The 22,636-nt window shown below is 41.7% G+C and overlaps 1 protein-coding gene across 2 annotated transcripts in view; it reads right to left on the bottom strand.

Annotated features, from left to right (window-relative positions):
- Positions 1 to 22,636, bottom strand: part of prkar2aa (protein kinase, cAMP-dependent, regulatory, type II, alpha A) — an 89,413-nt gene that overhangs the window by 13,298 nt on the left and 53,479 nt on the right. For both annotated transcript variants that reach the window (XM_034696082.1, XM_034696083.1), the window contains exons 3-5: positions 13,413 to 13,448; positions 3,154 to 3,290; positions 1,015 to 1,121 (exon numbers count right to left, since the gene is read on the bottom strand). In XM_034696082.1, the coding sequence (XP_034551973.1) occupies positions 1,015 to 1,121; positions 3,154 to 3,290; positions 13,413 to 13,448 (280 nt within the window). The remainder of the gene's footprint in view (positions 1 to 1,014; positions 1,122 to 3,153; positions 3,291 to 13,412; positions 13,449 to 22,636) is intronic.

Raw genomic sequence — 22,636 nt, 5'->3', positions numbered from 1 at the left:
GCGGGGGAAACATGGATTCTTAATGTCCGACGGTCCGCCACTACAGTTTTCGTCTCGTCAACAAAATCAAAACATACGTTTGTCAGAGTTTTTATTATCAGTGATGCACTTTAACTCGTCTTAGTCTCATTTTCATCATGAAAAAATGAGTCATAATTTCTTTAACGAAATTAACACTGCCGTACAGTGTGTGCCGATAGAGAAATGAGCTATTCAGACTCAAATAATTTTTTTGAACCAGGCTGTAAACATGTTTATTTCTGCTGTAAAGATCGTCTTCTTTGAATGAGTGTGTATGTGGTTTCTGGTGTTTCTGCAGCCAGCCTCAAGTGGTTTTTGGCACTTCCGCATGGGCTTCGTATTTTCAGACTGGAGGTTGCTGCTTGGCTGAAATATGCACATTCTTCTAAATACTTCAACTGTTAACTGTTAGCTCATTCAGTCTCTCGCAGAGGGGTGAACCTCTTCCCTTCTCTACCTCTGAGAGACTCAGTCATGTGACTAACCTGATGAAAATTAACCTCATTAGTTGGGAGATGCTCCTCCTGGTGTTTTGTTGTCTGTGTCTCAACTTTTTTAAATGTATTGCAAGCATCATATTTTAAATTCTCCCATATTTTTTTCAACACAATGACATTTTTCAGTTTCAAGATTTGATATGCTGACTATGCACCATTGTCAGTTAAAACCTCAGGTTTAAATGATTTGAGACATTTCACAGAGTCTGGACTTTTTGGAATTGGCGTTATAGGTTTTCACATTCACTGCAGTTTTAAATAAATTCAAGAGTAAAGCAGAACATCCTTTAAAACATCAGAACAAGTGACTTCAGAAGTATTAGAGGCCTTAAAACAATATAGGGGATGCGTAATACATCCATAAGTATTTATCATACTGTGCACACATGTTGAAGTAATTGTGCCGTAAAACATAATAATCTCCTCCCTTAAACAAACAGTATTTGAATAAACAAATGTATGCAGCTTTTACGACCCAACGGTATCCGCTTCCTACCTCTCTATGACGTAGAAGTTGTCTCCGTCGTCCCCCTGGTCTATGACATGATCCTGGGGCTGTACTCGTGACTCAAACATGGCATCCAGCACTTCTGAGAACTGCTCCTGGATGGTGGATCAAAAAACAGATGTCAGACACAGATGAGGTGGAAAGGTGGAGCAACAGGGGAAAGTTGTTCAACATTGCATCTGGTGTTTGAGTCCTGCTTCTAGAGGCAGATGAGACTCATCAAATCATCCAATGAGGAAGAGGAGAGAGGAGAGGGAAAGGGGAGGGAGATTTATCTTCTTATCATGACACCTACTTCAGGATATGCAGTTTCAGTACCATGTTGGTGAGTCTGCAGTCATCACAATGTCATAGATCTAGCAGAGTGGATCTCAAGTGTGACATGGTTCACTTTAAGCGTTTTTTGACCGGAGAAACTTTACCCCTGAACTACGTACGTTTTGACCGGTGGACCCAGGGTCTAAATGTAGTTCAGGGGTAAACAATCTCCCCCCTTAACAGCCCCAGCTAGGGGGGTAGTACTTTTTAAAGGTCCCGGGACTCTCGGGGGGCAGGGCCTGCAATGCTGAACGTGTCTGATTGGTAGATTAACTGCAGTGTTTTTATTCCTCTCTCCGTCCACAATAACATCACACACATCTGTGATTCACTTGATTTCTCTTTCTTTCATTAGTTTTTATTTGTTCTATCATGTTTGTATGTGTGTGTACTTTTCAAAAGAAGAAGCTGTGATTCTCTTGATTTAGCAGCTTGTAACAGTAGTCTTCTCTCAGCCCACCGTGAATGCGTCTCTCCCGGTGTTATGGTTTTAAAAGTGACCCTGTAAACTGGAGACCTTCAGCTGAACGTGTCAGTGTTTGTGGAGTTTACACAGCTGTTGAAACACAGAGGGAGTTCCTGGGAATGTAAACTAGTTTAGTTTTTATTAAGATTTCAAAATATCCTCATCAGATATTTAATGATCGTCTGAAGACGTTTATGAGGGATGCATCCGGCTTGAAAGTCTCCAGTTAACAGGGTCGCTGTTTAAACCAAAAAACCGTCCGATCTCTGCCACAGCTTTTTGAGTTCAAAGAGATTTTAAAGCCGTGTTGAAACGTCTTTGCTACTTGCGCTTATCTCCTCTCACGTGTTGATTCAGTGAATCCATCTGTGATGAAATATAGCACCATCTAAAACAGCGCCAGCTGAGTCTCTTCATGCTAACAGGCTAACTGTTGTGTTGCTCGTAATGATAGCTGCCTGTCCGTCTGCTTCTATGGTGTCATCTGTGATGAATGGCATTCCTCTTTGTTTTGCTGCCCTCTACTGGTCTGGTGGTGTAGTGCATTTACTTTTTTTTTTCTCCATACGTCACTGACTTCAGCCCATGGTCGAAACGCAGACAACAATGGGCGAACAGGAAACTTTTAGTTCAGGAGAATGTAGTTCTGGGGGCTAAAAGACCCCGGAACTCTTGGTCCAAATGCACATTTTCAAAATAGGTTTTAAAATGTCAAATTATTTTTGAGTGCCAAAACAAACAGCGATTTATAAAAATAGAAGCATCAACAAGCACTAAAATGACTTTTAGAGTTGCTCTGTGGAAAACAGGTGAGCCAATATACTTATGCCTATATATAGGAGAGTCGAATAGTAGTAAAACAATCTAAGACCGGATCAGAGCACAATAGGATCCACTTCTGTGACTTCAGACTTAGCAGAGGCAGATTAGGTTGAATGGAGGTATTATCTGTTTTTGATCAGAGTGCACATGCAAAGATTTGTAACAAGTTGTTCTTTGTCCCATTTCCCTCCGGGGAATCGAAGGTTTCATCTGTCCTAAAATGGTTTTGTTAAAATTTATCATCTGACTTGCCCCATGAGCAGCTGGCTAGAGACAAGAATCGAGTGTTTCATACACTGAACAACCAGAGGGGAACCCCTGGGCAAATCTAACGCAGGTGTTTGTGTGCGTGCAAAGCATGTTAGTGGTAGACTGTGTTTGTAATAGCTAAAGTACAATGAACAGGATTCTTAAACTCTAACTCACTTAGCAAGTTTTCCTTTCATGCAAACCGGTGCGTGTGAGTGTGCGTGTGTGTGTGTGCACGGGTCTTTTTGTGTGTATTTCTGAGTTGTATTTACCTGATCTAGTGTTTTGAAGAGCAGGATGTCTCGGCAGGCCTCCTGCAGTCTGCAGCGCTGTTCATCTGTTTTTGGATGGACCACTCTGGGCTCCGTGTCCTCATCCTCCTCGTCTGGGTTGAACGCCTCTGCACACACTGTAGAGGAGACGTGTATACACATTGCATTAGCATGTCCAGAATAATTACAACAGGCTGCCATTGTATATGCTCTGTCCATACCTCCCTCAGACTAATGTTCACGTGCAAATCGCTCTACATTCATGTAAATAAATCCTTTAAAACCCAGCTGATAACATATATTACATTCTCATCAGTTTTGATGGTATGTTGCTAAGAACCTTAAGACATAATAATAAACTTGTACTTTAATTCAAAAACATATCCAGCGTCTCGCCTTTGGCCTGGGCTGGACTGAGACAAAATATCTGCTCTGGCTTATTCAGCTCACACTCAAACATTTAGTCTCAAACAGCATTAAATATCATCAAAGCTTCACTTTTATAAGAACCTGACTTCATTTTGATGATAACACAGTTGGACTATAGACTGTATAACAAATGGACATAGTATGTCGCTGTGAAGTCACCCATCTGTTCCTGCAGCACTGTTTTGAACTCAACATAACTTCTGTTGAGCTAGTGTGAGGTAAAGAGGCGGGGTTTGAGCCTCCTCGCCAACAGCTGTGTGTTCCCGCCTGTCAATCAAGTCAGTCATGTCCTTAAACGGGCAAAACTCATAATCTTAATATTTTCTGAACTGTCACGTAATAAAAAAATTCACGCAGTACAGTGTGTGCTGATAGAGAAATGAGCTATTCAGACCTGAACTTTTTTTGTAACCAGGCTGTAAACATGTTTATTTCTGCTGCAAAGATCGTCTTCTTTGAATGGGTGTGTATGTGGTTTCTGGTGTTTCTGAAGCCAGCCTCTAGTGGAAGTTTGATGAACTGCAGTTTTTAACACTTCCGCATGGGCTTCATATTTTGAGACTGGAGGTTGCCGCTTCAGTTGGACACAGGACTTTTACTTGTGTCGGAGTATTTCCCAGCTTGGTGTTCAAAGGTGAATGATCTGAGCCTGCATGTTACCTATCATAAAGTCCTGTGTCCTTCATCTTTCAAACAGTAAGGCTTATGTATTTACATGTAATTATACAAACGAGGTCGCTCACTGATAAGCCTGGCAATCACAAGCTTGTTAACGCTCGTTAGTGCTCGTTAGCGGTCGATAGCGGTCGTCAGCGCTGCAGCTTACTGTCCATGCTCACTCTGTTTCTCTGCTTCACCAGCTCTCACCTGGTCCTCCTACTGTCAGCCTGATTTAATGATGACAGGGTTTTTCACACTCACAAGTCGTTGTTTTTGAAAAGTTTTTGTTGGTTATTTTGCTTCTATTTGATTGGACAGCTGAAGAGAGACAGGAAATGGGGGAGCAGAGAGAGGGGTGAAGCATAGACTGTATAAATAATGGACGTAGTATCCGTGACGTCAACCATAGCGCTGTTTTGAAGCCAGGCGACGGCGGCAGCCATATTGGAAATGCTGAACTCAACCGAACTTACTGTGAGGTAAAGCGGCGGAGTTTGAGCCTTCTAGCCAACAGCTATGTGTTTCCGCCTGTCAATCAAGTCAGTCATGTCCTTATTTGGGCAAAAGTCATAATCTAAATATCTTCTGAACTGTTGCGTTATTATTAAATCCCCCCGTCCAGTGTGTGCTGATAGAGAAATGAGCTATTCAGACCTAACCTGTTTTTTGAACCAGGCTGTGAACATGTTTATTTCTGCTGTAAAGATCGTCTTCTTTGAATGGGTGTGTATGTGGTTTCTGGTGTTTCTGCAGCCAGCTTCTAGTGGACACTCCATGAACTGCAGTTTTTAACACTTCCGCATGGGCTTCATATTTTGAGACCGGAGGTTGCTGTAGCAAAGACTTGCAGCAAACGGTCGCGGCAGGGAGTTGAACCTGTGACTGCTGCAATGAGGACTATAGTCTTTGTACATGGGGTGTTTACTTAGACTGCTAGGCCAATGGCACCCTTGCACTCCCAGGTTTGGATCATTTAGATTTGCTTTGTCATTAACTGAAAGTCTCATCAACCCGTTGATCACCTGTTGTCATGATGGAATTGGAAGCAAAACTTTTTGAAACACCAGTTGTGTTAATTGGGTGACTTAAGATGATGAATATTTTCAACAGAGAAGGAAAAGAAAAAGGTCAATCTCTCTTTGATCATAGGCCGGCCAATACTGTGATCGTGATTCAAAATTTTGGTTAAGTGTACATCTCTACTGTTTACTTTCTTAATAAGACCATCACTGTTGTGCCGTTAAACATTCAGACAAGGTAAATATAAGGTTACTATCTATTTCTAAAATATGTTCAAACTGTGTTGCACTTCTGGCCTTGATTCTAAGGACATCAAGCTCTTCTTGGCCTGTGGCAAATATTCTGACTCACCTGCTGCCTGTTACAATAAGGGCATCAGCTTGTGTGATAATTTGTTTTTTTAGATACCAACAGCCTGGAAAAAACTCATCTACATTTGAACATTACTTAGAGTACTTTGTGGAAGCAAATATAAGATATGAGCTGGCTTCTACGCAGGAAACTCGACACTTGGACATGCTTAATGCAGCTCTAAATTAACTCAAACACAACCCCTGCAAACCAAACACAGCAGACATCACCATGCTGACAAACATGTTTAATACATATGAAGACGTGACAGTTTATCACAGTGTGAACACAAGAGGAGAGAGTAAACAAGGTGACGCAAGCAGAGGAATCAAACCACAGAGCTGCTAACAGAGACACTGTATCTACTCCATCTTGTGTAAATTGCTTCCTCACAAACTCACTCACTCAGAGTGCAGGGAAAGGTAACGTTACACAAGCACACACAGGCGGAGGGGGGAGATATTGTATAACAGAGAGTGAGGTGACGGACGTCAGTTTAGGGGAACAAAGAGGACAATATTTCTTCTAGACGTTGAAGGAAGCCAGATGGAAGACGCACAGTGGACGCCAAACACTGACAAGGTCGTTTCAGTTTGTCTCTGTGTATCTGTGTTTCCTCAAACTTTGTGTTGACACTCCAACTCCTCTCTAAAATTTATCAAAAGACACATGGAAGTAGCTACAGTAACGGCCAAATTCCACCAGATCCGTGACTGGTCCGTCTCCGATCTGTCACGGCACCGGATCTGATAGGTTTCTATTCTAGTCTATGTGTTAACTTCCACTGGATCCGCTCCGTTGCGTTCCGGCTGAGTCTCTGATCCGGCAGGTCTGAGCCCTCCGGATCAGATACACAAGACTTCTATGTTTGCCGCATGCCGGAGCACGACGTATCAATCTCAACAGAGCAGATGGAGCGGGACAGGAAGTCAGGTTTCACCAAAACAAATGAAAACATCCGGTTAATTTTCAGAATAAAACACTCTGTGTTATCACCAGATCGTATTTCACTTAACTACAACAACAAACCAAAGTCATGATGAGCGGAGCCAGGCCTGGAGTCAACAGGTCAGAGGTTTTCAGAGGACCAGAAAGACAACATGGATGAGGAGAGGAGGAGAATCCTTGATTCAGTAACTAGTGCGTGAAAACCTCAGTCACATGACTCCAGCTGTCCGCTGGTCCTGCTCCATGCTGCGTTCTGAAAACGTAACCGGTGGGTGTTGACGGATGAGAGAGCAGAACCGCAGCAGATTGGAGACGGACCGGACACAGATCTGGTGGAAGTCCCGTGTAAGTACATATATGTCTATCTGTGTGTGTCGAATTTAATTTCTCATCTATTAGCATGTATGCTAATCCTGTTTGTAGCAGTGTGACCTCTTCAATTACAGAGCTAACTCCTTCAGTTCAGCTCCACTGAGCTGTTAAAAACAATGAACAACACCATAACATATTAAATGTAGACCACAGAGCTCTCTAACTCTCAGAAAGTGATCCAATCAGAACTATATGTTGTAATAATTGTGCTCGTCTCTGGTATGAATGGGCAGGTCCATCCTGATCAGCTTCAGTCAGATTTATTTAGTTTCCTCGTCTCTGCCAGCAGCTCCCTCTTTCTCTCCCTCTCTCCCTGGCAGCATGACAGAGCGTCACTACAGCAGCCAGGACCGTGCTTTCATTAACAAGCTCCAGTTCCCTTCTAGCAAAACAGTGGGATCAACTCTAATGCTGATATTTGATCAAGTCATCACCCCCCCCCCAACCCCCCTCTCTCTTTTGACCAGGAAAAAACATTTCACATGAGATCTAGGCCTCGTGTTTCACATGTGAGAAAACACTGCTTCCAAGTACTGTTGATCTTGTCTCTTCCTGATTATTGTGTTCCAGTGTCTGGGGATTTAGTGGACCTGGAACATTTTCAAGCACCCACCAGGGTAGACCGTCACTGGTTCAGAGCCATAGACTGTATTTAAATAATGGTAGTAACCGTGACGTCACCCATCTGTAGACGTCCTCCTACTGTGGACGTTCCAGACTCCAGCTGATACGGACGTGCTGGACTCCAGCTGCAACAGCTACTACTACTCGTCTCATCACTATCACCGCTCCCTCTCTCTCTTATTCTCCTCTATCCCTCTTTCCAGACCCAACTGGATCGAGGCAGATGTGTGTCTAACATGAGTCTGGTTCTGCTCGAGGTTTCTGCCTGTTAAAGGAAGTTTGTCCTCTCCGCTGTAACTAGCTAATTACTGTGAGATGCAATGCTCATGATGGATTAAGGTGGGGTCAGACTGAGTCTTACCCTGTCTTGGTGTTGGGTCTCTGTTCATAATTTGACATAGAGTGGTCTAGACCTTTGTAAAAGCATCTTGAGATAACGTTTGCTGTAATTTGGCGCAATACAAATAAAGATTGATTGATTGATTGATTGATTGTTGAGCGCTGCTTTGAAGCTGATCGTCGGCGGGGGCCATATTGTAAACGTTGAACTCAACCTAACTTAGTGTAAGCTAAAGAGGCGGGCCTTTAACCTCCTCGCTAACAGCTACAGTGTTCCAGCCTGTCAGTCAAGTCAGCTGTGCCTCTCGTTATGCAAAACTGTGCCGAAAGAGAAAAGAGCTATTCAGACCGAAGCCGGTTTTAGAACCAGGCTGTAAACATGTTTATTTCTGCTGTAAAGATTGTCTTCTTTGAATGGGTGTGTATGTGGTTTCTGGTGTTTCTGCAGCCAGCCTCTAGTGGACACTCCATGAACTGCAGTTTATAAGACTTCCGCATGGGCTTCATATTTTAAGACCGGAGGTTGCAGCTTGGTCAGAGCACAACAGCTGCAGTAAAAAACATCAATGCAGAATTGTAACATTAGATCTCTTTTTTCAGAGTTGTTGTCAATGCCTGCGATCAAGGCAAGGTTGCTGTTTTTAAAAGCCTTCATATTTCATTAATGGGGGATGGGTGTGGCTGAGGATGGGTGGATCAAACTTGCCCATAAGTGATGGAGTGCATGTAGCCTCATTTTTTTTGATATTCTAAAGCATTTTCTTTATGTACAGAAACATCAAACTGACACAGTAAACACAAGTTACCACATTGGCTCGAATATAGAATAACCCTGATTATAATTATTATATTCTTGAATTTCCCCGTTGTGGGACGAGTAAAGGACTATCTTTACTTATCTTAACTAGTCCCTACACCCTCAAGACATGTTTTTAGAGAAACTATTTGAAGACCAGATCTTAAATAGTTGTAATTGGAAACAATGAAAGAAGAAACACACTGAATGCCTTTTAAAATTGACTTTTTAGATTTAACTGAAATAAAATGATATTCTGTGTAATTGACAGGCTTCTCTTATTATCTAAAAACTAGTGCTGGGCGATATTGAAAATTATGTTCTCACGATAATATATTTCATATCAGTCGATATAGATAATTATCACGATACAAATCAAATTATTATTTCATTTAAATTTAAAGTCAGATTTTTGCTCCTGAGTGAAAGTTGAAGACAGTTTGTTAGTTTGTATCTGGATTTAGTTTTCTGATGAACTTCTTGAATCCATCATTTCTGACGCTGCTAACAGGAAGCAGGTCTTTAATGGAAGATGAGATTTTTGTGAAGTTTCAGTTTGTAGATTCTTATTTTTCTCACGTTGAGATTATTTCCATAATTTAAATCAAATTTAAATCAAATATATACTAAATTATATTCTGTGTGTCAGTTTATAGAGTATTGTTTTGAGTTGTGCTCTCCCCTTTAAGATTACTAAGGGTTACATGCAGAGTGATGTTGTTTCCCACAGTGCAGTGAATGCATCACGGTTATTCAGTGTTCAGTTGTCCTACGGTCGCGGTGGACATTAAACGTGTTCACAGTAGAAGTTGTCTCTGTGCTCTTCCTTTACCCACATCCTGAAAGTAGATTTAATGAAGTGTATGAAGTTAATAGTTAACTCAGAGTCGACTCAGTGTCAGACGGATGACTCCGCATTGACCTGGTAGGTTTCTAGTTTTCTTCCCTGTCCCTCGTTTCAGCTGTGTTTACATTCAACTCCGAACGTCTTTGAGCCCCGCCTACCTCTCACCCTGCAACATGATTGGCTGTTCAATGCAGTCTTCTTCTTCTGTCTAATGTTGGGTGGCAACTAGCGTTTAAGGCTCATTAGCTCTTCCTTGTGTTCCACTTTTTGAGCCAATTCTGAAGATACTCCCTCCTGGAGTTACTGAGATATTACATTTCAAAGACTCTGAGAGAAAAAAAGCTTTAAATAAAAAAGAGTTTTCAAGGACATTCTGACATCACAGTGAAGTGGACCTGTTGGGTTCAAAATGTCTTCACTTCATTTATATCGTCCGGTCGGACACGTCTGTGAAGCTGTGCTCTAATTAGCCCATGAATTATTGAGTTTGGGCCACAAACGTTTCAGATAAGAGATCATCGACGACTGAAATCTATTCAGGGAGAGTTTCCTCCAGATGTAAAGATATTTCCTTCAGGTTTTTCTGAGACATCACATTAACAGGAAATTTACAACAGGGCTGAAAACCCAGACACATAAAGCCTCGGGCCACAGCTGTCACAGCCCAGAGGAATTAAAAACGTCAAGGTGATGGAGGGATGTGCTTCTCCTTTAACACTTTATGAGCTGTGTTACTTTGAAAGAAGTTCAAATGTGTCTCCTAAGAGAGACAACATACACAAACAAAAGAGACATCTTTGTTTCACTAAGTTAGGACAAAGGAAGGAATCTTTTGAGTAGGGATGTCCTGATCCTGATCTCAAATATTGGATCGGAGCAGATCTGGGCACCGACACAGAAAGAAGCATCTGCTCTACGCACGCTACTGTAACTCTCTGGGGACATATGGTTCAAAAGGCAAACACATGAACCAAACACAGGACAGTCTGTTACATTAGCATTAGGATCCTCGTGGCTAGCTGCAGCTGCCGTTCTCTATACTAGCATGTCGCTCCTTAGCTAGCGGCATGCAACCAAGGGAGAGGTTCCGGTGGTTGGTGCTGAAGCTTTCAGAAGTGTGACTGCCCCCTGGTGGCTGGCTGCAGTATACGTAAAAAAAACCATCTCCCCATTCATTTGAATGGAGGAGCAGTCAAACTTTAAAAAATAAATACACATCGTACGAATGTTTCTCACATCCGTATGCTGTGGTGATATGTAGTTAGTGTTTGACTGTTTTGTGTTGAAGGCCTCTTTTTCCTGAAAAGTTTCTTTTTCGTTAGTTATTAGAGTTTAAAAAACGGGGTTTTACTTCCAGGTTTCCTTTGATTCACAGCCGCTGTGGAGTGAAACTTCAAAGGACACACAGCGTCTTGTGACGTTACGCTGTAGGGCAGAGCTTGTTACAGTGGCTTCACAGGCTCTGGCTGCACAATGGCGGCGCCCAGGAGGGGGATTTTTTGGCTTCAGAACCGTACAACGGGAAGAGGCGGAGCAACGCTGTCCATTTTTATTCACGGTCTATGCATGCAACTGGGCGTGTTTGGATCTCACTGTCACTCCCAATATTTACGTCTCTCAGCTGGATGCTGCTGTTGTGAATCACGCACTGTCTCGTGAGAGTTGCGTTAAGAGCAGCCTCTGGTTTAAGCGTGCTGTAATGAAGCACACCAGTTTCTTGGTCTCATACAGCAGAGCTTGTAGAACAGATTATGAGTTTAAAACAACGCTCGCTGGATTCAGTTCAATGGAATAAACATCAGACATGTTTTAGTTATTTTTTAAATACTTATTTTTGTTGAAGGGAAAAAAAAACATGTACAGCTCAACTCTCTTATCTCTTGTGCTTCTATTATCTCGGCAAACACAAGTATCAGATCAGGACTCAGTATTGGCAAATACTCAATATTAAGAAATCCGATTGGGGCCCAAAAAGCTGATCAGGACATCCCTACTTTATAATGAGCATGCCTGAAAACGAGACCTTTGTAGGGTTACTTCTGAGGAAACATAATGAACAGCATGATGACGCTCTACCTTTGTTGTTGTATTAACACAGGGCTCATAAAGGATCACTATGTCTGACAACATTACCTTGACAAAGATCAATATGAGTGAGAAACTCAGGATGATAATGTTTTACCTGTTAAAATATCTCTACAACACGTTTGACAGCTTGTATAATCTAACGCTTTTCAGCAAACCTTTGCGGCTCTGCGGTGCAGACAGCAGGGACAACACAGACAGCAGGACAGCATGATGATAAACATCAGGTGACACACCCAGAACATAATCAAAGTGCAGCTCTCTGTGACGGCTGACGACATTCAATTACTCATATGTAAACACGAGACGAGTACGACCAAGCGTGAGAAACGAGAGCACTGCACACACAGGACCACAGGCGCCAACACAGACAGAGAGAGGACGCACAAAACCCCGAACACACCACAGAGAGGCTTCTTAACACCGTTTTACATGCATGACATACGTAGACACGCTCATTATGAAAACACTGGCTGAGCAGCGTTTGACATCAGAGACAGAGACAGACACGACTCAGTCAGTCTACCACCCGGCCTCATGATGCATGACACGCACTCAGTAACGCACACTGATGCAGCAGGTGAGCCACTTAGACAGTGATGTAGGCTATGCCTTCCCCCGGTGTGGTTACACTTAGGGGACATGACGTCAGGGGTACACACACACAGTGGCGCCATATGGGGGGGGAGTTAGGATGATTCTAAGGGCCCATGACTGACAGGGGCCCGAAAAGAATAATAAAAAAATAATAATAATAATACTTTATTATGTTATATTAATATTTTATTCAGAATTAGGTAATTAAAAAATCGGTCTCGTTGTCTTCAGAAAACGTATATCAGAGATCTGGGCAAATTCTTATTAAGTACAGCCCAGCCTGAGTCGTCCTAATCAGCTGTGCCGCACAATCAGACAGAAGTTGCACTAAAGGCAGATAAAATGTCTGGAAAGATTAAGTCTGGGTCCCAGAAAAGGGGGAAAGAAAGGAGAGAGAGAAGAGAGAGAAGAAAGGGCGACAGTATGTCACCCAGTTCTTCTCCAGGAAAGGTTGGTATAGTCTTTGAGTGGTTAAAATCAACCTGTTTGCTAGTTTGAAATCCACAATGAACTGAACTACGTTTGAGCTCATCATATTAAATAGGTTTCCCCGCCCTCCCTACCAGACTCAGCAGCTGATATGTCAGCAGGTGCACTGTCTCCCCACAACTCCCCCAACCCAATGAACAAGAAGGTGAGCAACGTAGCATTATTGAAGGGGGTCTGTGGGAATCTCTTTTTTCTCTCTCTCTATCTGTACTATTACAAAACCCTATAAAAACAAAGCTATAGCTAAGCTACATAAGCTACAGCCTATAGTCTGTTTTGGATGCTGGGCAGGTTGAAACATTGAGTGATTTAGTCTGTTTTAATGTCACAGAGATTACTCAAATAATACCTTCAAATCAGAGATTTTGATGCTGACTGAATTTTGGGCGGTCCAACAAGGGGCATTTTGTTTAAGTAGCTTTAACCTCTTAATAATTGTAATTAACAAACTTGATCCGATAAAGTTATGAAGTATCAAATCTAGGGCTGCTGATACAGAACAGCATTATAGATCCATTATTCTGCATGATTCAGTGCTGCTCTTTTCTGTTGTGCATTCATTTTTAAAGACTGTTGTAACTTTGATTATGATGTTATTATAAATGGTATATTACAAGACATATATGGGGCCCAAAATCCCTGGCAGCGCCCTTGCACACATACATATACACACACAAACACACACACACACACACATCTTACCTGACACTCTCCTGTTGAATCTGCTGGGTGGTGGAGCTGTGGACACACAGAGAGAGAGAAAGATGAAATTAACATCATTGTTTCAAATGATGACACTGAGTTATCAGAATCAAAAATACTTAATTTATCCCGGGGAGGGAAATTCGGTCATTACAGAGCTCTTATTAACAATATGTAAGAAAGTCAAATATTAATAGAGGAAGGAATAAAATAAGAATAAAAAAATAAATAAATAAATAAAGTAAAATATCAAATAAAATATCAAATAAAAAAAATCTAATAAAATAAAATAAAATATAAAGTAAAATAAAATATCAAATAAAAAAAATCCAGTAAAATAAAATAAAATATAAAGTAAAATAAAAAAAATATCAAATAAAAAAAGGTTAAAATAAAATAAAATAAAATATCAAATAAAAAAAGGATAAAATAAAATAAAATATCAAATAAAAAAAGGATAAAATAAAATAAAATATCAAATAAAATAAAATATCAAATAAAATAGAATATCAAATAAAATAGAATATCAAACAAAATAAAATACTAAATAAAATATAAAATAAATATCAAATAAAATATAAAATAAGTTAATATAAAGTAAAATAAATATAAAGTAAAATGAAATAAAATATAAAATAAAATATGTAATAACATAAAATATCTAATAAAATAAAATCAAAAATAAAATAAGAAATAAAGTATAAAATAAAATAAAAATGAAATAAATCAAAAAATAAATTAAATTAAATAAAATAGAAAAAATAATAATAAATGATATACAGAATATATAATTGCCTTAAAATATGCAATACTGTTATATGCTCTGAACAAACACTGCTCATAAGTAGAATGGATTTAAACTCAGTCAGGGACGCAGACAGTTGAACACATGAAGGCAACAAGAGGAGGAGTAAGAAGGAGAGGCTCAAACAGTGAAGAAAAGTGTGAAGAGAGATTGAATAAGAAAGAAAACAGGTGTGTATTCAGTTTAGCCAAGTGTTATATATACACCTATGATGCTTCTGTGAGCAGTGTCTACAGCCTCTAGCATTTTAATTAGACACACAAACACGACTGTGACAAAGTCTGGTCAGACTCAGCTGCAATCAAGAAGAATAATATCTGTTTAATGTTTTCTGTAAAATGAAGGTTAAAGCTGAATCTAGATCAGGACAGACGTCATGATCAGAAAAGACGTCATGATCACATCTGAGGGTTCCTGTTTGTCAGGGTGTTGACATCTTTATTTAACCAGCCTTTAAAACCACTTTAACCTACACTGCGTGTGGTTTGGTGTTTTTTTCTTTCACATCTGCCGTCTTCAGTTTTGTTGATTTCTCTCCCACCCAGCACTTTGTGACCTCTCTTGTTCTTCTTCACCTCCTCTCTCTATCTTTTCTATTCCTTTTTGTCACGGTGAGGAGAATGTATGCGATAGAGCTGAGATTATATTTACTGAGCTTTGGGTTGAAGAAGTACTGCAGCAGAAATAACCCATAAGCATCAAGACCACCAATGACCAATCAGCATCAATCATCCATAAGGCCGTTATAAGAGTAGATTAACAAATAAGTTGTTAAAAAGTAAAATGTTTATAAGGAGCCGTTTAAGAAAGTAGTACTTTTCTTTACAGAACATCTCAACAGTGCACATTTTATAGACCCAACCAGGTGACTATCACTTGGTCAACCTTTTTTTGTAAGAGAACATTTCTTGCAAATATATATATATATATTTATTTTAGGGATGTCAACAATTAATTGAGTATCGATTAATTGATTGTTAAGAACACATTTGTTTGTTTGATTCTCTATCATGTGGAACAAACATCTTGTGGTCTCATATTTGGTTCAGCTATCAGGGAGGTGTTTGAAGTTTGACGCATGTTTCACGTGAATCAGCTGACTGAAGGTGTTGCACACAGCGGAGACGTTCAGCTGGGGGCTGCGGCTGAGTGACAGGTCTCCACGAGCGCTTTTTTTCTCCGCTGCAGGACTGATTATCACCATAATATGGACGTAGTATCTGTGACGTCACCCATCTGTTTCTGAAGAGCTGTTTTGAGGCCAATCAGTGGCAGGAGCCATATTGCTTCTGTCGGGTGATTGTGACATAAAGAGGCGGGCTTTGAGCCTCCTCGCAAACAGCTACAGTTTTCCCGCCTGTCAATCAAGTCAGCTGTGCCTCTCATTGGAAGACTCGTAATCTAAATGTCTTCAAAATTGGAAAAAAATTCACCCCTCGTACAGTGTGTGCCGATCATAGACTGTAAATAAAAATGGACAGCGTTGCTCCGCCTCTTCCCGTTGTACGGTTCTGAAGCCAAAAAATCCCTCTCCTGGGCGCCGCCATTGTGCAGCCAGAGCCTGTGAAGCCACTGTAATAAGCTCCGCCTTACAGCGTGACGTCACAAGTCGCTGTGTGTCCTTTGAAGTTTCACTCAACAGTGGCTGTGAATCAAATGAAACCCGGAAGTAAAACCCCGTTTTTTAAACTCTAATAACTAACGAAAAAGAAACTTTTCAGGAAAAAGAGGCCTTGGACACAAAACAGTCAAATACTAACTACATATCACCACAGCATACGGATGTGAGAAACATTCGTACAACGTGTATTTATTTTTTAAAGTTTGACTGCTCCTCCATTCAAATGAATGGGGGAGACGGATTTTTTGACCTATACTGCAGCCAGCCACCAGGGGGCAGACACACTGCTGAAAGCCTCACCACCAGCCACCGGAATCTCTCCCTTGGTGCCGATCCAGAAATGAGCTATCCAGACTACACTCGTGAACCAGGCTGTAAACATGTTTATTTCTGCTGTAAAGATCGGCTTCTTAGAATGGGTGTGTATGTGGTTTCCGGTACTTCCAGAGCCAGCCTCAAGCGGATCCTCGATTAACTGCAGTTTTTAGCACATCCGCATTGGAATCATATTTTTAGACCGGAGGTTGCCACTTGATTATGACCCAGTTGCACTCCCGGCTGACACCTGACCGCGTTCACATGCTTATTTTTCTGAATAAGAAAGAGTAGACTGAAAACTGGACACTGTGAGTCTGAAATATGTTTCTGTTCGGTTCCCTTGTTGAAGTCTGAGCCTTCACTTTATGACTGTATGTCTGCAGAGATTATGAGCCTGCTCCACACGTTGATATTCAGTGTGTTTAATGTTTTGAACACCTCAATATGATCTGTAGCTATTCAATAGTCAGTTATAAACATTGTGTTGTGAAGAAAAATTTGACTCAGTGAAAAAAAACGCATTTGGCATTATTATTGACATGGAAAATGTTTACGTTGTTTTCAATGATTAACCGATAATTGATTGTTAACATTTCTACAGATCGATCACGGAAAATACTTGAAATTTACATCCCTAATATATATATATATATCACAAAAAAAAATAATAATAATAATAAAAAACAAAAAAACAACTATTGGATTGGAGCCGAACATCTCATCCGATCATTTACGTCTGCTGTCACTGAACACAATGTGCAGCTGAGTGTAGTTGAGCGTTCTGAGTTCTTTTAAGTATGTTTACATAATGAGAGAATAATAAATCGGACATTGATGTAGAACTCAAGGACATGATTTACATTTTATTGTAGAACTCACATGAGCACCGCCAGACACATTACAGTAAAAAAATCTGCTGTACGCACCCTACGGTAACTCTGCAGGGACATATGGTTCAAAAGGCAAACATTAGCATCCTCATTGCTAGCGGCAGCTGCCTTTCTCTATACCGGCATGTCGCTCCTTAGCTAGTGGCATTCAACCAGGCGTGTTTGGATCTCACTGTCACTCCCGATATTCATGTCTCACAACCGGACGCTGACGTTGTGAATCACACACTGTCTCGTGAGAGTTGCGTTCAGAGCAGCCTCTGGTTTAAGCGTGCTGTAATGAAGCACACCAGTTTCTTGGTCTCATACAGCAGAGTTTTTAAATCAGATTATGAGTTTAAAACAACGCTCGCTGGATTCAGTTCAATGGAATAAACATAAGACATATTTTAGTTATTTTTTAATTACTTATTTTTGTTAAAGAAAAATAAAAAGTGTGCATCTCAACTCTCTTATCTCTTGTGCTTCTATTATCTCGGCAAACACAAGTATCGGATCAGGACTCGGTATTGGCAAATACTGAATATCAAGAAATCAGATCGGGACATCCCTAGTTCTTTCTGTCCTAACATGTGACATCAGTGTCTCCTATACCCTCTGCCTGGATTACAAGCTGACAAAGGCACAAACAGTTTGTTTACATTTTCACTTGACAGGCAGACTCATATGTGTCAGTGTAGCTCTCCTCAAGCTGTTGCAGTGCCCTGTTTGGATGCACAGATGCTGCTGGGACACTTAAGGTTACTGAGCCAGGAGGGCGGCACATCCAACATCTCTGTGTTCAAACACTCCAAACAGCAGGCACCTGCCCAACTCAAGTGTTGTGCTGAGCTAAACACAGATCCAGGAGAGCTGATGAGTAACCAACTCTGATCCCTGACCCCCTCGTAGATTTCTGCCAGGGAGTTAGTAACATTTTTACTGTAGTAAATTAAGTAAGATGTTGTCTAATGGATGATGCTTCACTAACACGCCTGTCATTAATGATCCCTACAGCAGGCTCTTTCAGACCTTGCATCTAGGTCAGATGCTATAATTGAAAATGATTATTTTTCTGCAAACAAAAGACCGCAGCTAATCATGAAATATACAGAACACGTCCTCGTATTAGAAAGTAGAAATATCACCAACGGGGGGGGGGGGGGGGGGGGGCATTTTTGCAATCATTGATAGGACAGCTGAAGGGAGACAGGAAATGTGGGGGAGGAGACATGCAGCAAGTGGGCATGGCCGGGAGTTTAACCAGTGACTACTGCAACATGTACTACAGCCTCTGAACATAGGGCGTGTGCCGAAACTGCCAGGCAAATGGCGCCCCACCCAATGAAATTACTCTTCTATTGTCACATTCATTTCTATCATTTAGTTTAATGGCACATCATTGAAGTACCATTCATTTTTCATGCTTAACCAGTAGGGGTGTAAGGATATATCACAAGACGGTAAAAAATCGGTACAAATAAGGGGGGATTAAAATCCATTCAACAACATTTGTACATCGATATTATTTTGAAACAGTAGAGAGCGCTATTTGCATTTCACTCCGCTTGTTCAACATCATGAAGTCTCTTGCGCTGCACTCTCTTGTCACTCACTGAGTGGAGTGTAACAGACATGGAGGCAGCAGGTGAAGACCGAGCAGGTCAGGATGTACCTTTGTGTTTACAGTCTGAGGTACGGCAGCATTTCGTCTTTCCCTGATGTTCCTGAAGATAAACATGTCAACTCACAGCCAGGAGCAGAAGCTGCACTTTAGTTTATTTAGAGAGATTTACCTTATTTTTTTTTAATATTTAACACTTTCATTTGGGAATCGTTCACTTTCCATTTCTCTATAATTGTTCTGAAATTTTCCAACAAGGTAAAAAATTAAAAAGGAGGACTTTGTTTACAAAGAAATATAAGAGAACAAATATATATCCCAACTGTCCATATCTGAGGATTGAAATAAAATAAGAGTTATTTAAATTTGGAGTTCAATCCAGTTTTCTCAAAAATCGTTAGAGAATCGTGAGTGAATCGTATCGTGAACTAAAAATCGGGATTTGAGTGTATCCTTACATCCCTATTAACCAGGCTAATCTAGAGCAACAACCTACCGTTGCTGGGGTTTGGTTTGCTCAGTTAAGCCCCATAAGTATCCAAACAAAACATCCCTGTGCGTGGAAGCTTTCTACAGAAGTGTCAGCCTGCAGTTAGGGCTGGGCGATAAAACAATAACGATAATTATCGTGATATTATTTTTCTCAATATAGATATAACAAATGTACGATAAAATACATTTTTAGACATATTTAAACCTGAATTTGCACCCCCAGCCCCTGGAAAGGGAGGCGTGCTACTGTGCGCTAGTTCCCACCCAACATTACACAGAAGAAGAAGTTGGCATGGAACAGCCAATCACTGAAGAAAACACAAAACCTAGCAGCTCAAAGCAGAGTGAAAACGTGCTTGACAAGAAAGGCCACTAAACTTAAGTAGTTAAGATATTTACTAGACTACTAAATCCAGATACAAGCTGACAAACCCTCTGGTTTCTTCAACTTTCACTCATGAGCAAAAAATCTGCCTTTAAAATAGGGATGACCACAATTAATCGATTATCGAAACACACATTTTTGTTATCAATTCTCCGTCACGTGGAACAAACATCATGTGGTCTCATATTACACTCAGCTATCAGGGAGGTGTTTGAAGTTTAAAGCATGTTTGGATGTGAATCAGCTGTTAAAGGTGTTGCGCACAGCGGAGACGCTCAGCTGGCGGCTGCGGCTGTGCGTCAGGTCTCCACGTGCGCTTTTTTAAAGAGGATCAATACAAAACTGCTGCCATCAACAACACGGACACAAAGGTTGACAGCTTTAAACAGGACATTTCCCACCTTTGGATACGAAGGCAACAGACAGGTGGGAAATGTTAGTGCGCTATGTTTGCTGACCAGCAACATCAGAGCCGTCTGAGCTTTTCTGACGCTGGACTGATTATGACCCGGTTGCGCTACCGGCTGACACCTGATCAAATACACATGTTTATTTTTCTCAATAAGAACGAGTAGACAGAAAACTGGACACTGTGAGTCTGAAGTACGTTCCTGTTAGTAGTCTCAGCCTTCACTTTATAAGACTATGTCCGCGTAGAATATTTTTATGAGCCTGATCGTTGATATTATGCGTGTCAAACATGTTACCCATATTCAATACTGTCAGTTATTTGCATTATGTTGCTGTAGAAAATACAATTTAGGGGGAAAACAACGTATTTGGCATTGTTTTTGACGTAAGAATAATAATGGTTTTTTTAATCAATTAATTGATAATTGATCGTTAACATTTCCAAAAATCGATCACGGAAAATACTAAAATGTACATCCCTACTTTAAAATGATATGAACGAATGATTTGAGATTTATCATGAAAATTATCGATTTCGACTGATATGAAAAATGTTGTCATGATAACATCGTTTTCAATATCGCCCAGCTCTACCTGCAGTACTTGGTTTGTTAATTCTGTAACATTACGTATTTGTCATCATTGTCCTTCATCATTTTTCCAGATGATGAAAGTGAACTTAAAGCAAGCATACACAGGAAAAACATCCTGTGTGAGGCAGAGGATGTTTCCTGGATGTATTTAAACAGATAATCGAGTTTAATTTGTGGTGGTGATTTCAGTGCCGTCCACTTGACCCTGAACTACATTCATCAGAGGAGATCAGCCTGGAAGAACACGGCTTAATATGAAAATGCATCAGAGATAATACAGTCACAGGTCAATGAAATGAACTGAGTACAGTGAGGGCTGTATGTGTGTGTTTGCATGCAAAAACTCATCAGCATGTTTGTGCAGAATGTGTCCAGAAGTGTGCGTCTACACTCAGTGTGTATGGTCTCTGCTGGCCTTGCACAGCATTACGTGTTTCTCCAGAGGCACTGTGACCTTGTGCATAGCAGGGTGTCCATTTACACACAGAGGGTGAAATCAGGGTCCTCAACACCTGCTTCCTAACACTGGGCTGTTACTAGTGGGTGTGGACATGGCACACTGCTGCCACACTCACACACAGTCTGTGTCCATTGCTACCTTATTACTGTCCTGTCAGAGCCCATTAGATCTAGACTGTGAAGATGGGCGCCTGGGGGAAACTCACACATACACACCACTTTCCTCAGTCACCTGGGGAGATGAACAGAGTTTAACACACTACTCTCTGTGGAGATCACACTCGCTATCACTCGGCAGCAGCAGCAGCAGCAGCAGCAGGGTTGTCTCTGCTACAGCTGATGTGGATGATTGTAGAATCTGCAAGGACATTTTTCCTCTATAGCAGGGAAATACCTGGAAGCCTGATGTAACTATGCTATATAGTTCTCTTTTCTCACGCGTATGGACCATAGACTGTATAAATAATGGACGTATTATCCCTGACGTTTAACATCTGTTTCTGAGCGCTGTTTTGAGACCAATGGTCAGCGGGAGCCATGTTGGAAATGCTGAACTCAACCAGGCCTCCAACAATTAGTCGACATAATCGATTAAGTCGACTACACAAATTCGTCGACGCGGAAAATGTAGCGTCAACGCATCATATTATTCCATCCATCCATCTTCTTCCGCTTATCTGGGTCCCGGTCGCGGGGGCAGCAGTCTCAGCAGGGAAGCCCAGACACCCCTCTCCCCGGCCACTTCCACCAGCTCTTCTGGGAGGATACCGAGGCGCTCCCAGGCCAGCTGAGAGACATAGTCTCGCCAGCGTGTCCTGGGCCTTCCCCGTGGCCTCCTCCCAGTCGGACATGCCCGAAACACCTCCCCAGGGAGACGCCCGGGAGGCATCCTAACCAGATGCCCGAACCACCTCATCTGGCTCCTCTCGATCCGGAGGAGCAGCGGCTCTACTTTGAGCCTCTCCCGGATGTCTGAGCTCCTGACCCTATCTCTAAGGCTGAGCCCAGACACCCTGCGGAGAAAACCCATTTCGGCCGCTTGTATTCGCGATCTCGTTCTTTCGGTCACTACCCACAGCTCGTGACCATAGGTGAGGGTCGGAACGTAGATTGACCGGTAAATTGAGAGCTTTGCCTTCTGGCTCAGCTCTCTCTTCACCTTGACAGACCGGTACAGCGCCCGCATCACTGTAGACGCCGCCCCGATCCGTCTGTCAATCTCCCGCTCCCTTTTCCCCTCACTCGTGAACAAGACCCCGAGATACTTAAACTCCTCCGCCTGGGGCAAAGACTCCCCTCCGACCCGGAGAGGGCAGGCCACCCTTTTCCGACTGAGCACCATGGCCTCAGACTTGGAGGTGCTGATCCCCATCCCCGCTGCTTCACACTCAGCTGCAAACCGTCCCAGCGCGAGCTGGAGGTCACCGCTCGATGGAGCCAATAGGACGACATCATCTGCAAAGAGCAGAGACGGAATCCCAAGGCCACCGAACCGGAAACCCCCCGCCACTTGGCTGCGCCTAGAAATTCTGTCCATAAAAGTTATGAACAGAACCGCATCATATTATTGTTGTTATTATTACTGTTTTTGGCCAAAACACTTTTATCACCGAAAACAACACGGCCGAAACAGAATGTTGTGGTGAC

Source organism: Notolabrus celidotus, chromosome 11, assembly GCF_009762535.1.
Source record: "Notolabrus celidotus isolate fNotCel1 chromosome 11, fNotCel1.pri, whole genome shotgun sequence".
Taxonomy (NCBI): Eukaryota; Metazoa; Chordata; class Actinopteri; order Labriformes; family Labridae; genus Notolabrus; species Notolabrus celidotus.
The sequence above is the reverse complement of the archived record's forward strand: the minus strand, read 5'-3'. Positions and strand labels throughout refer to the sequence as shown.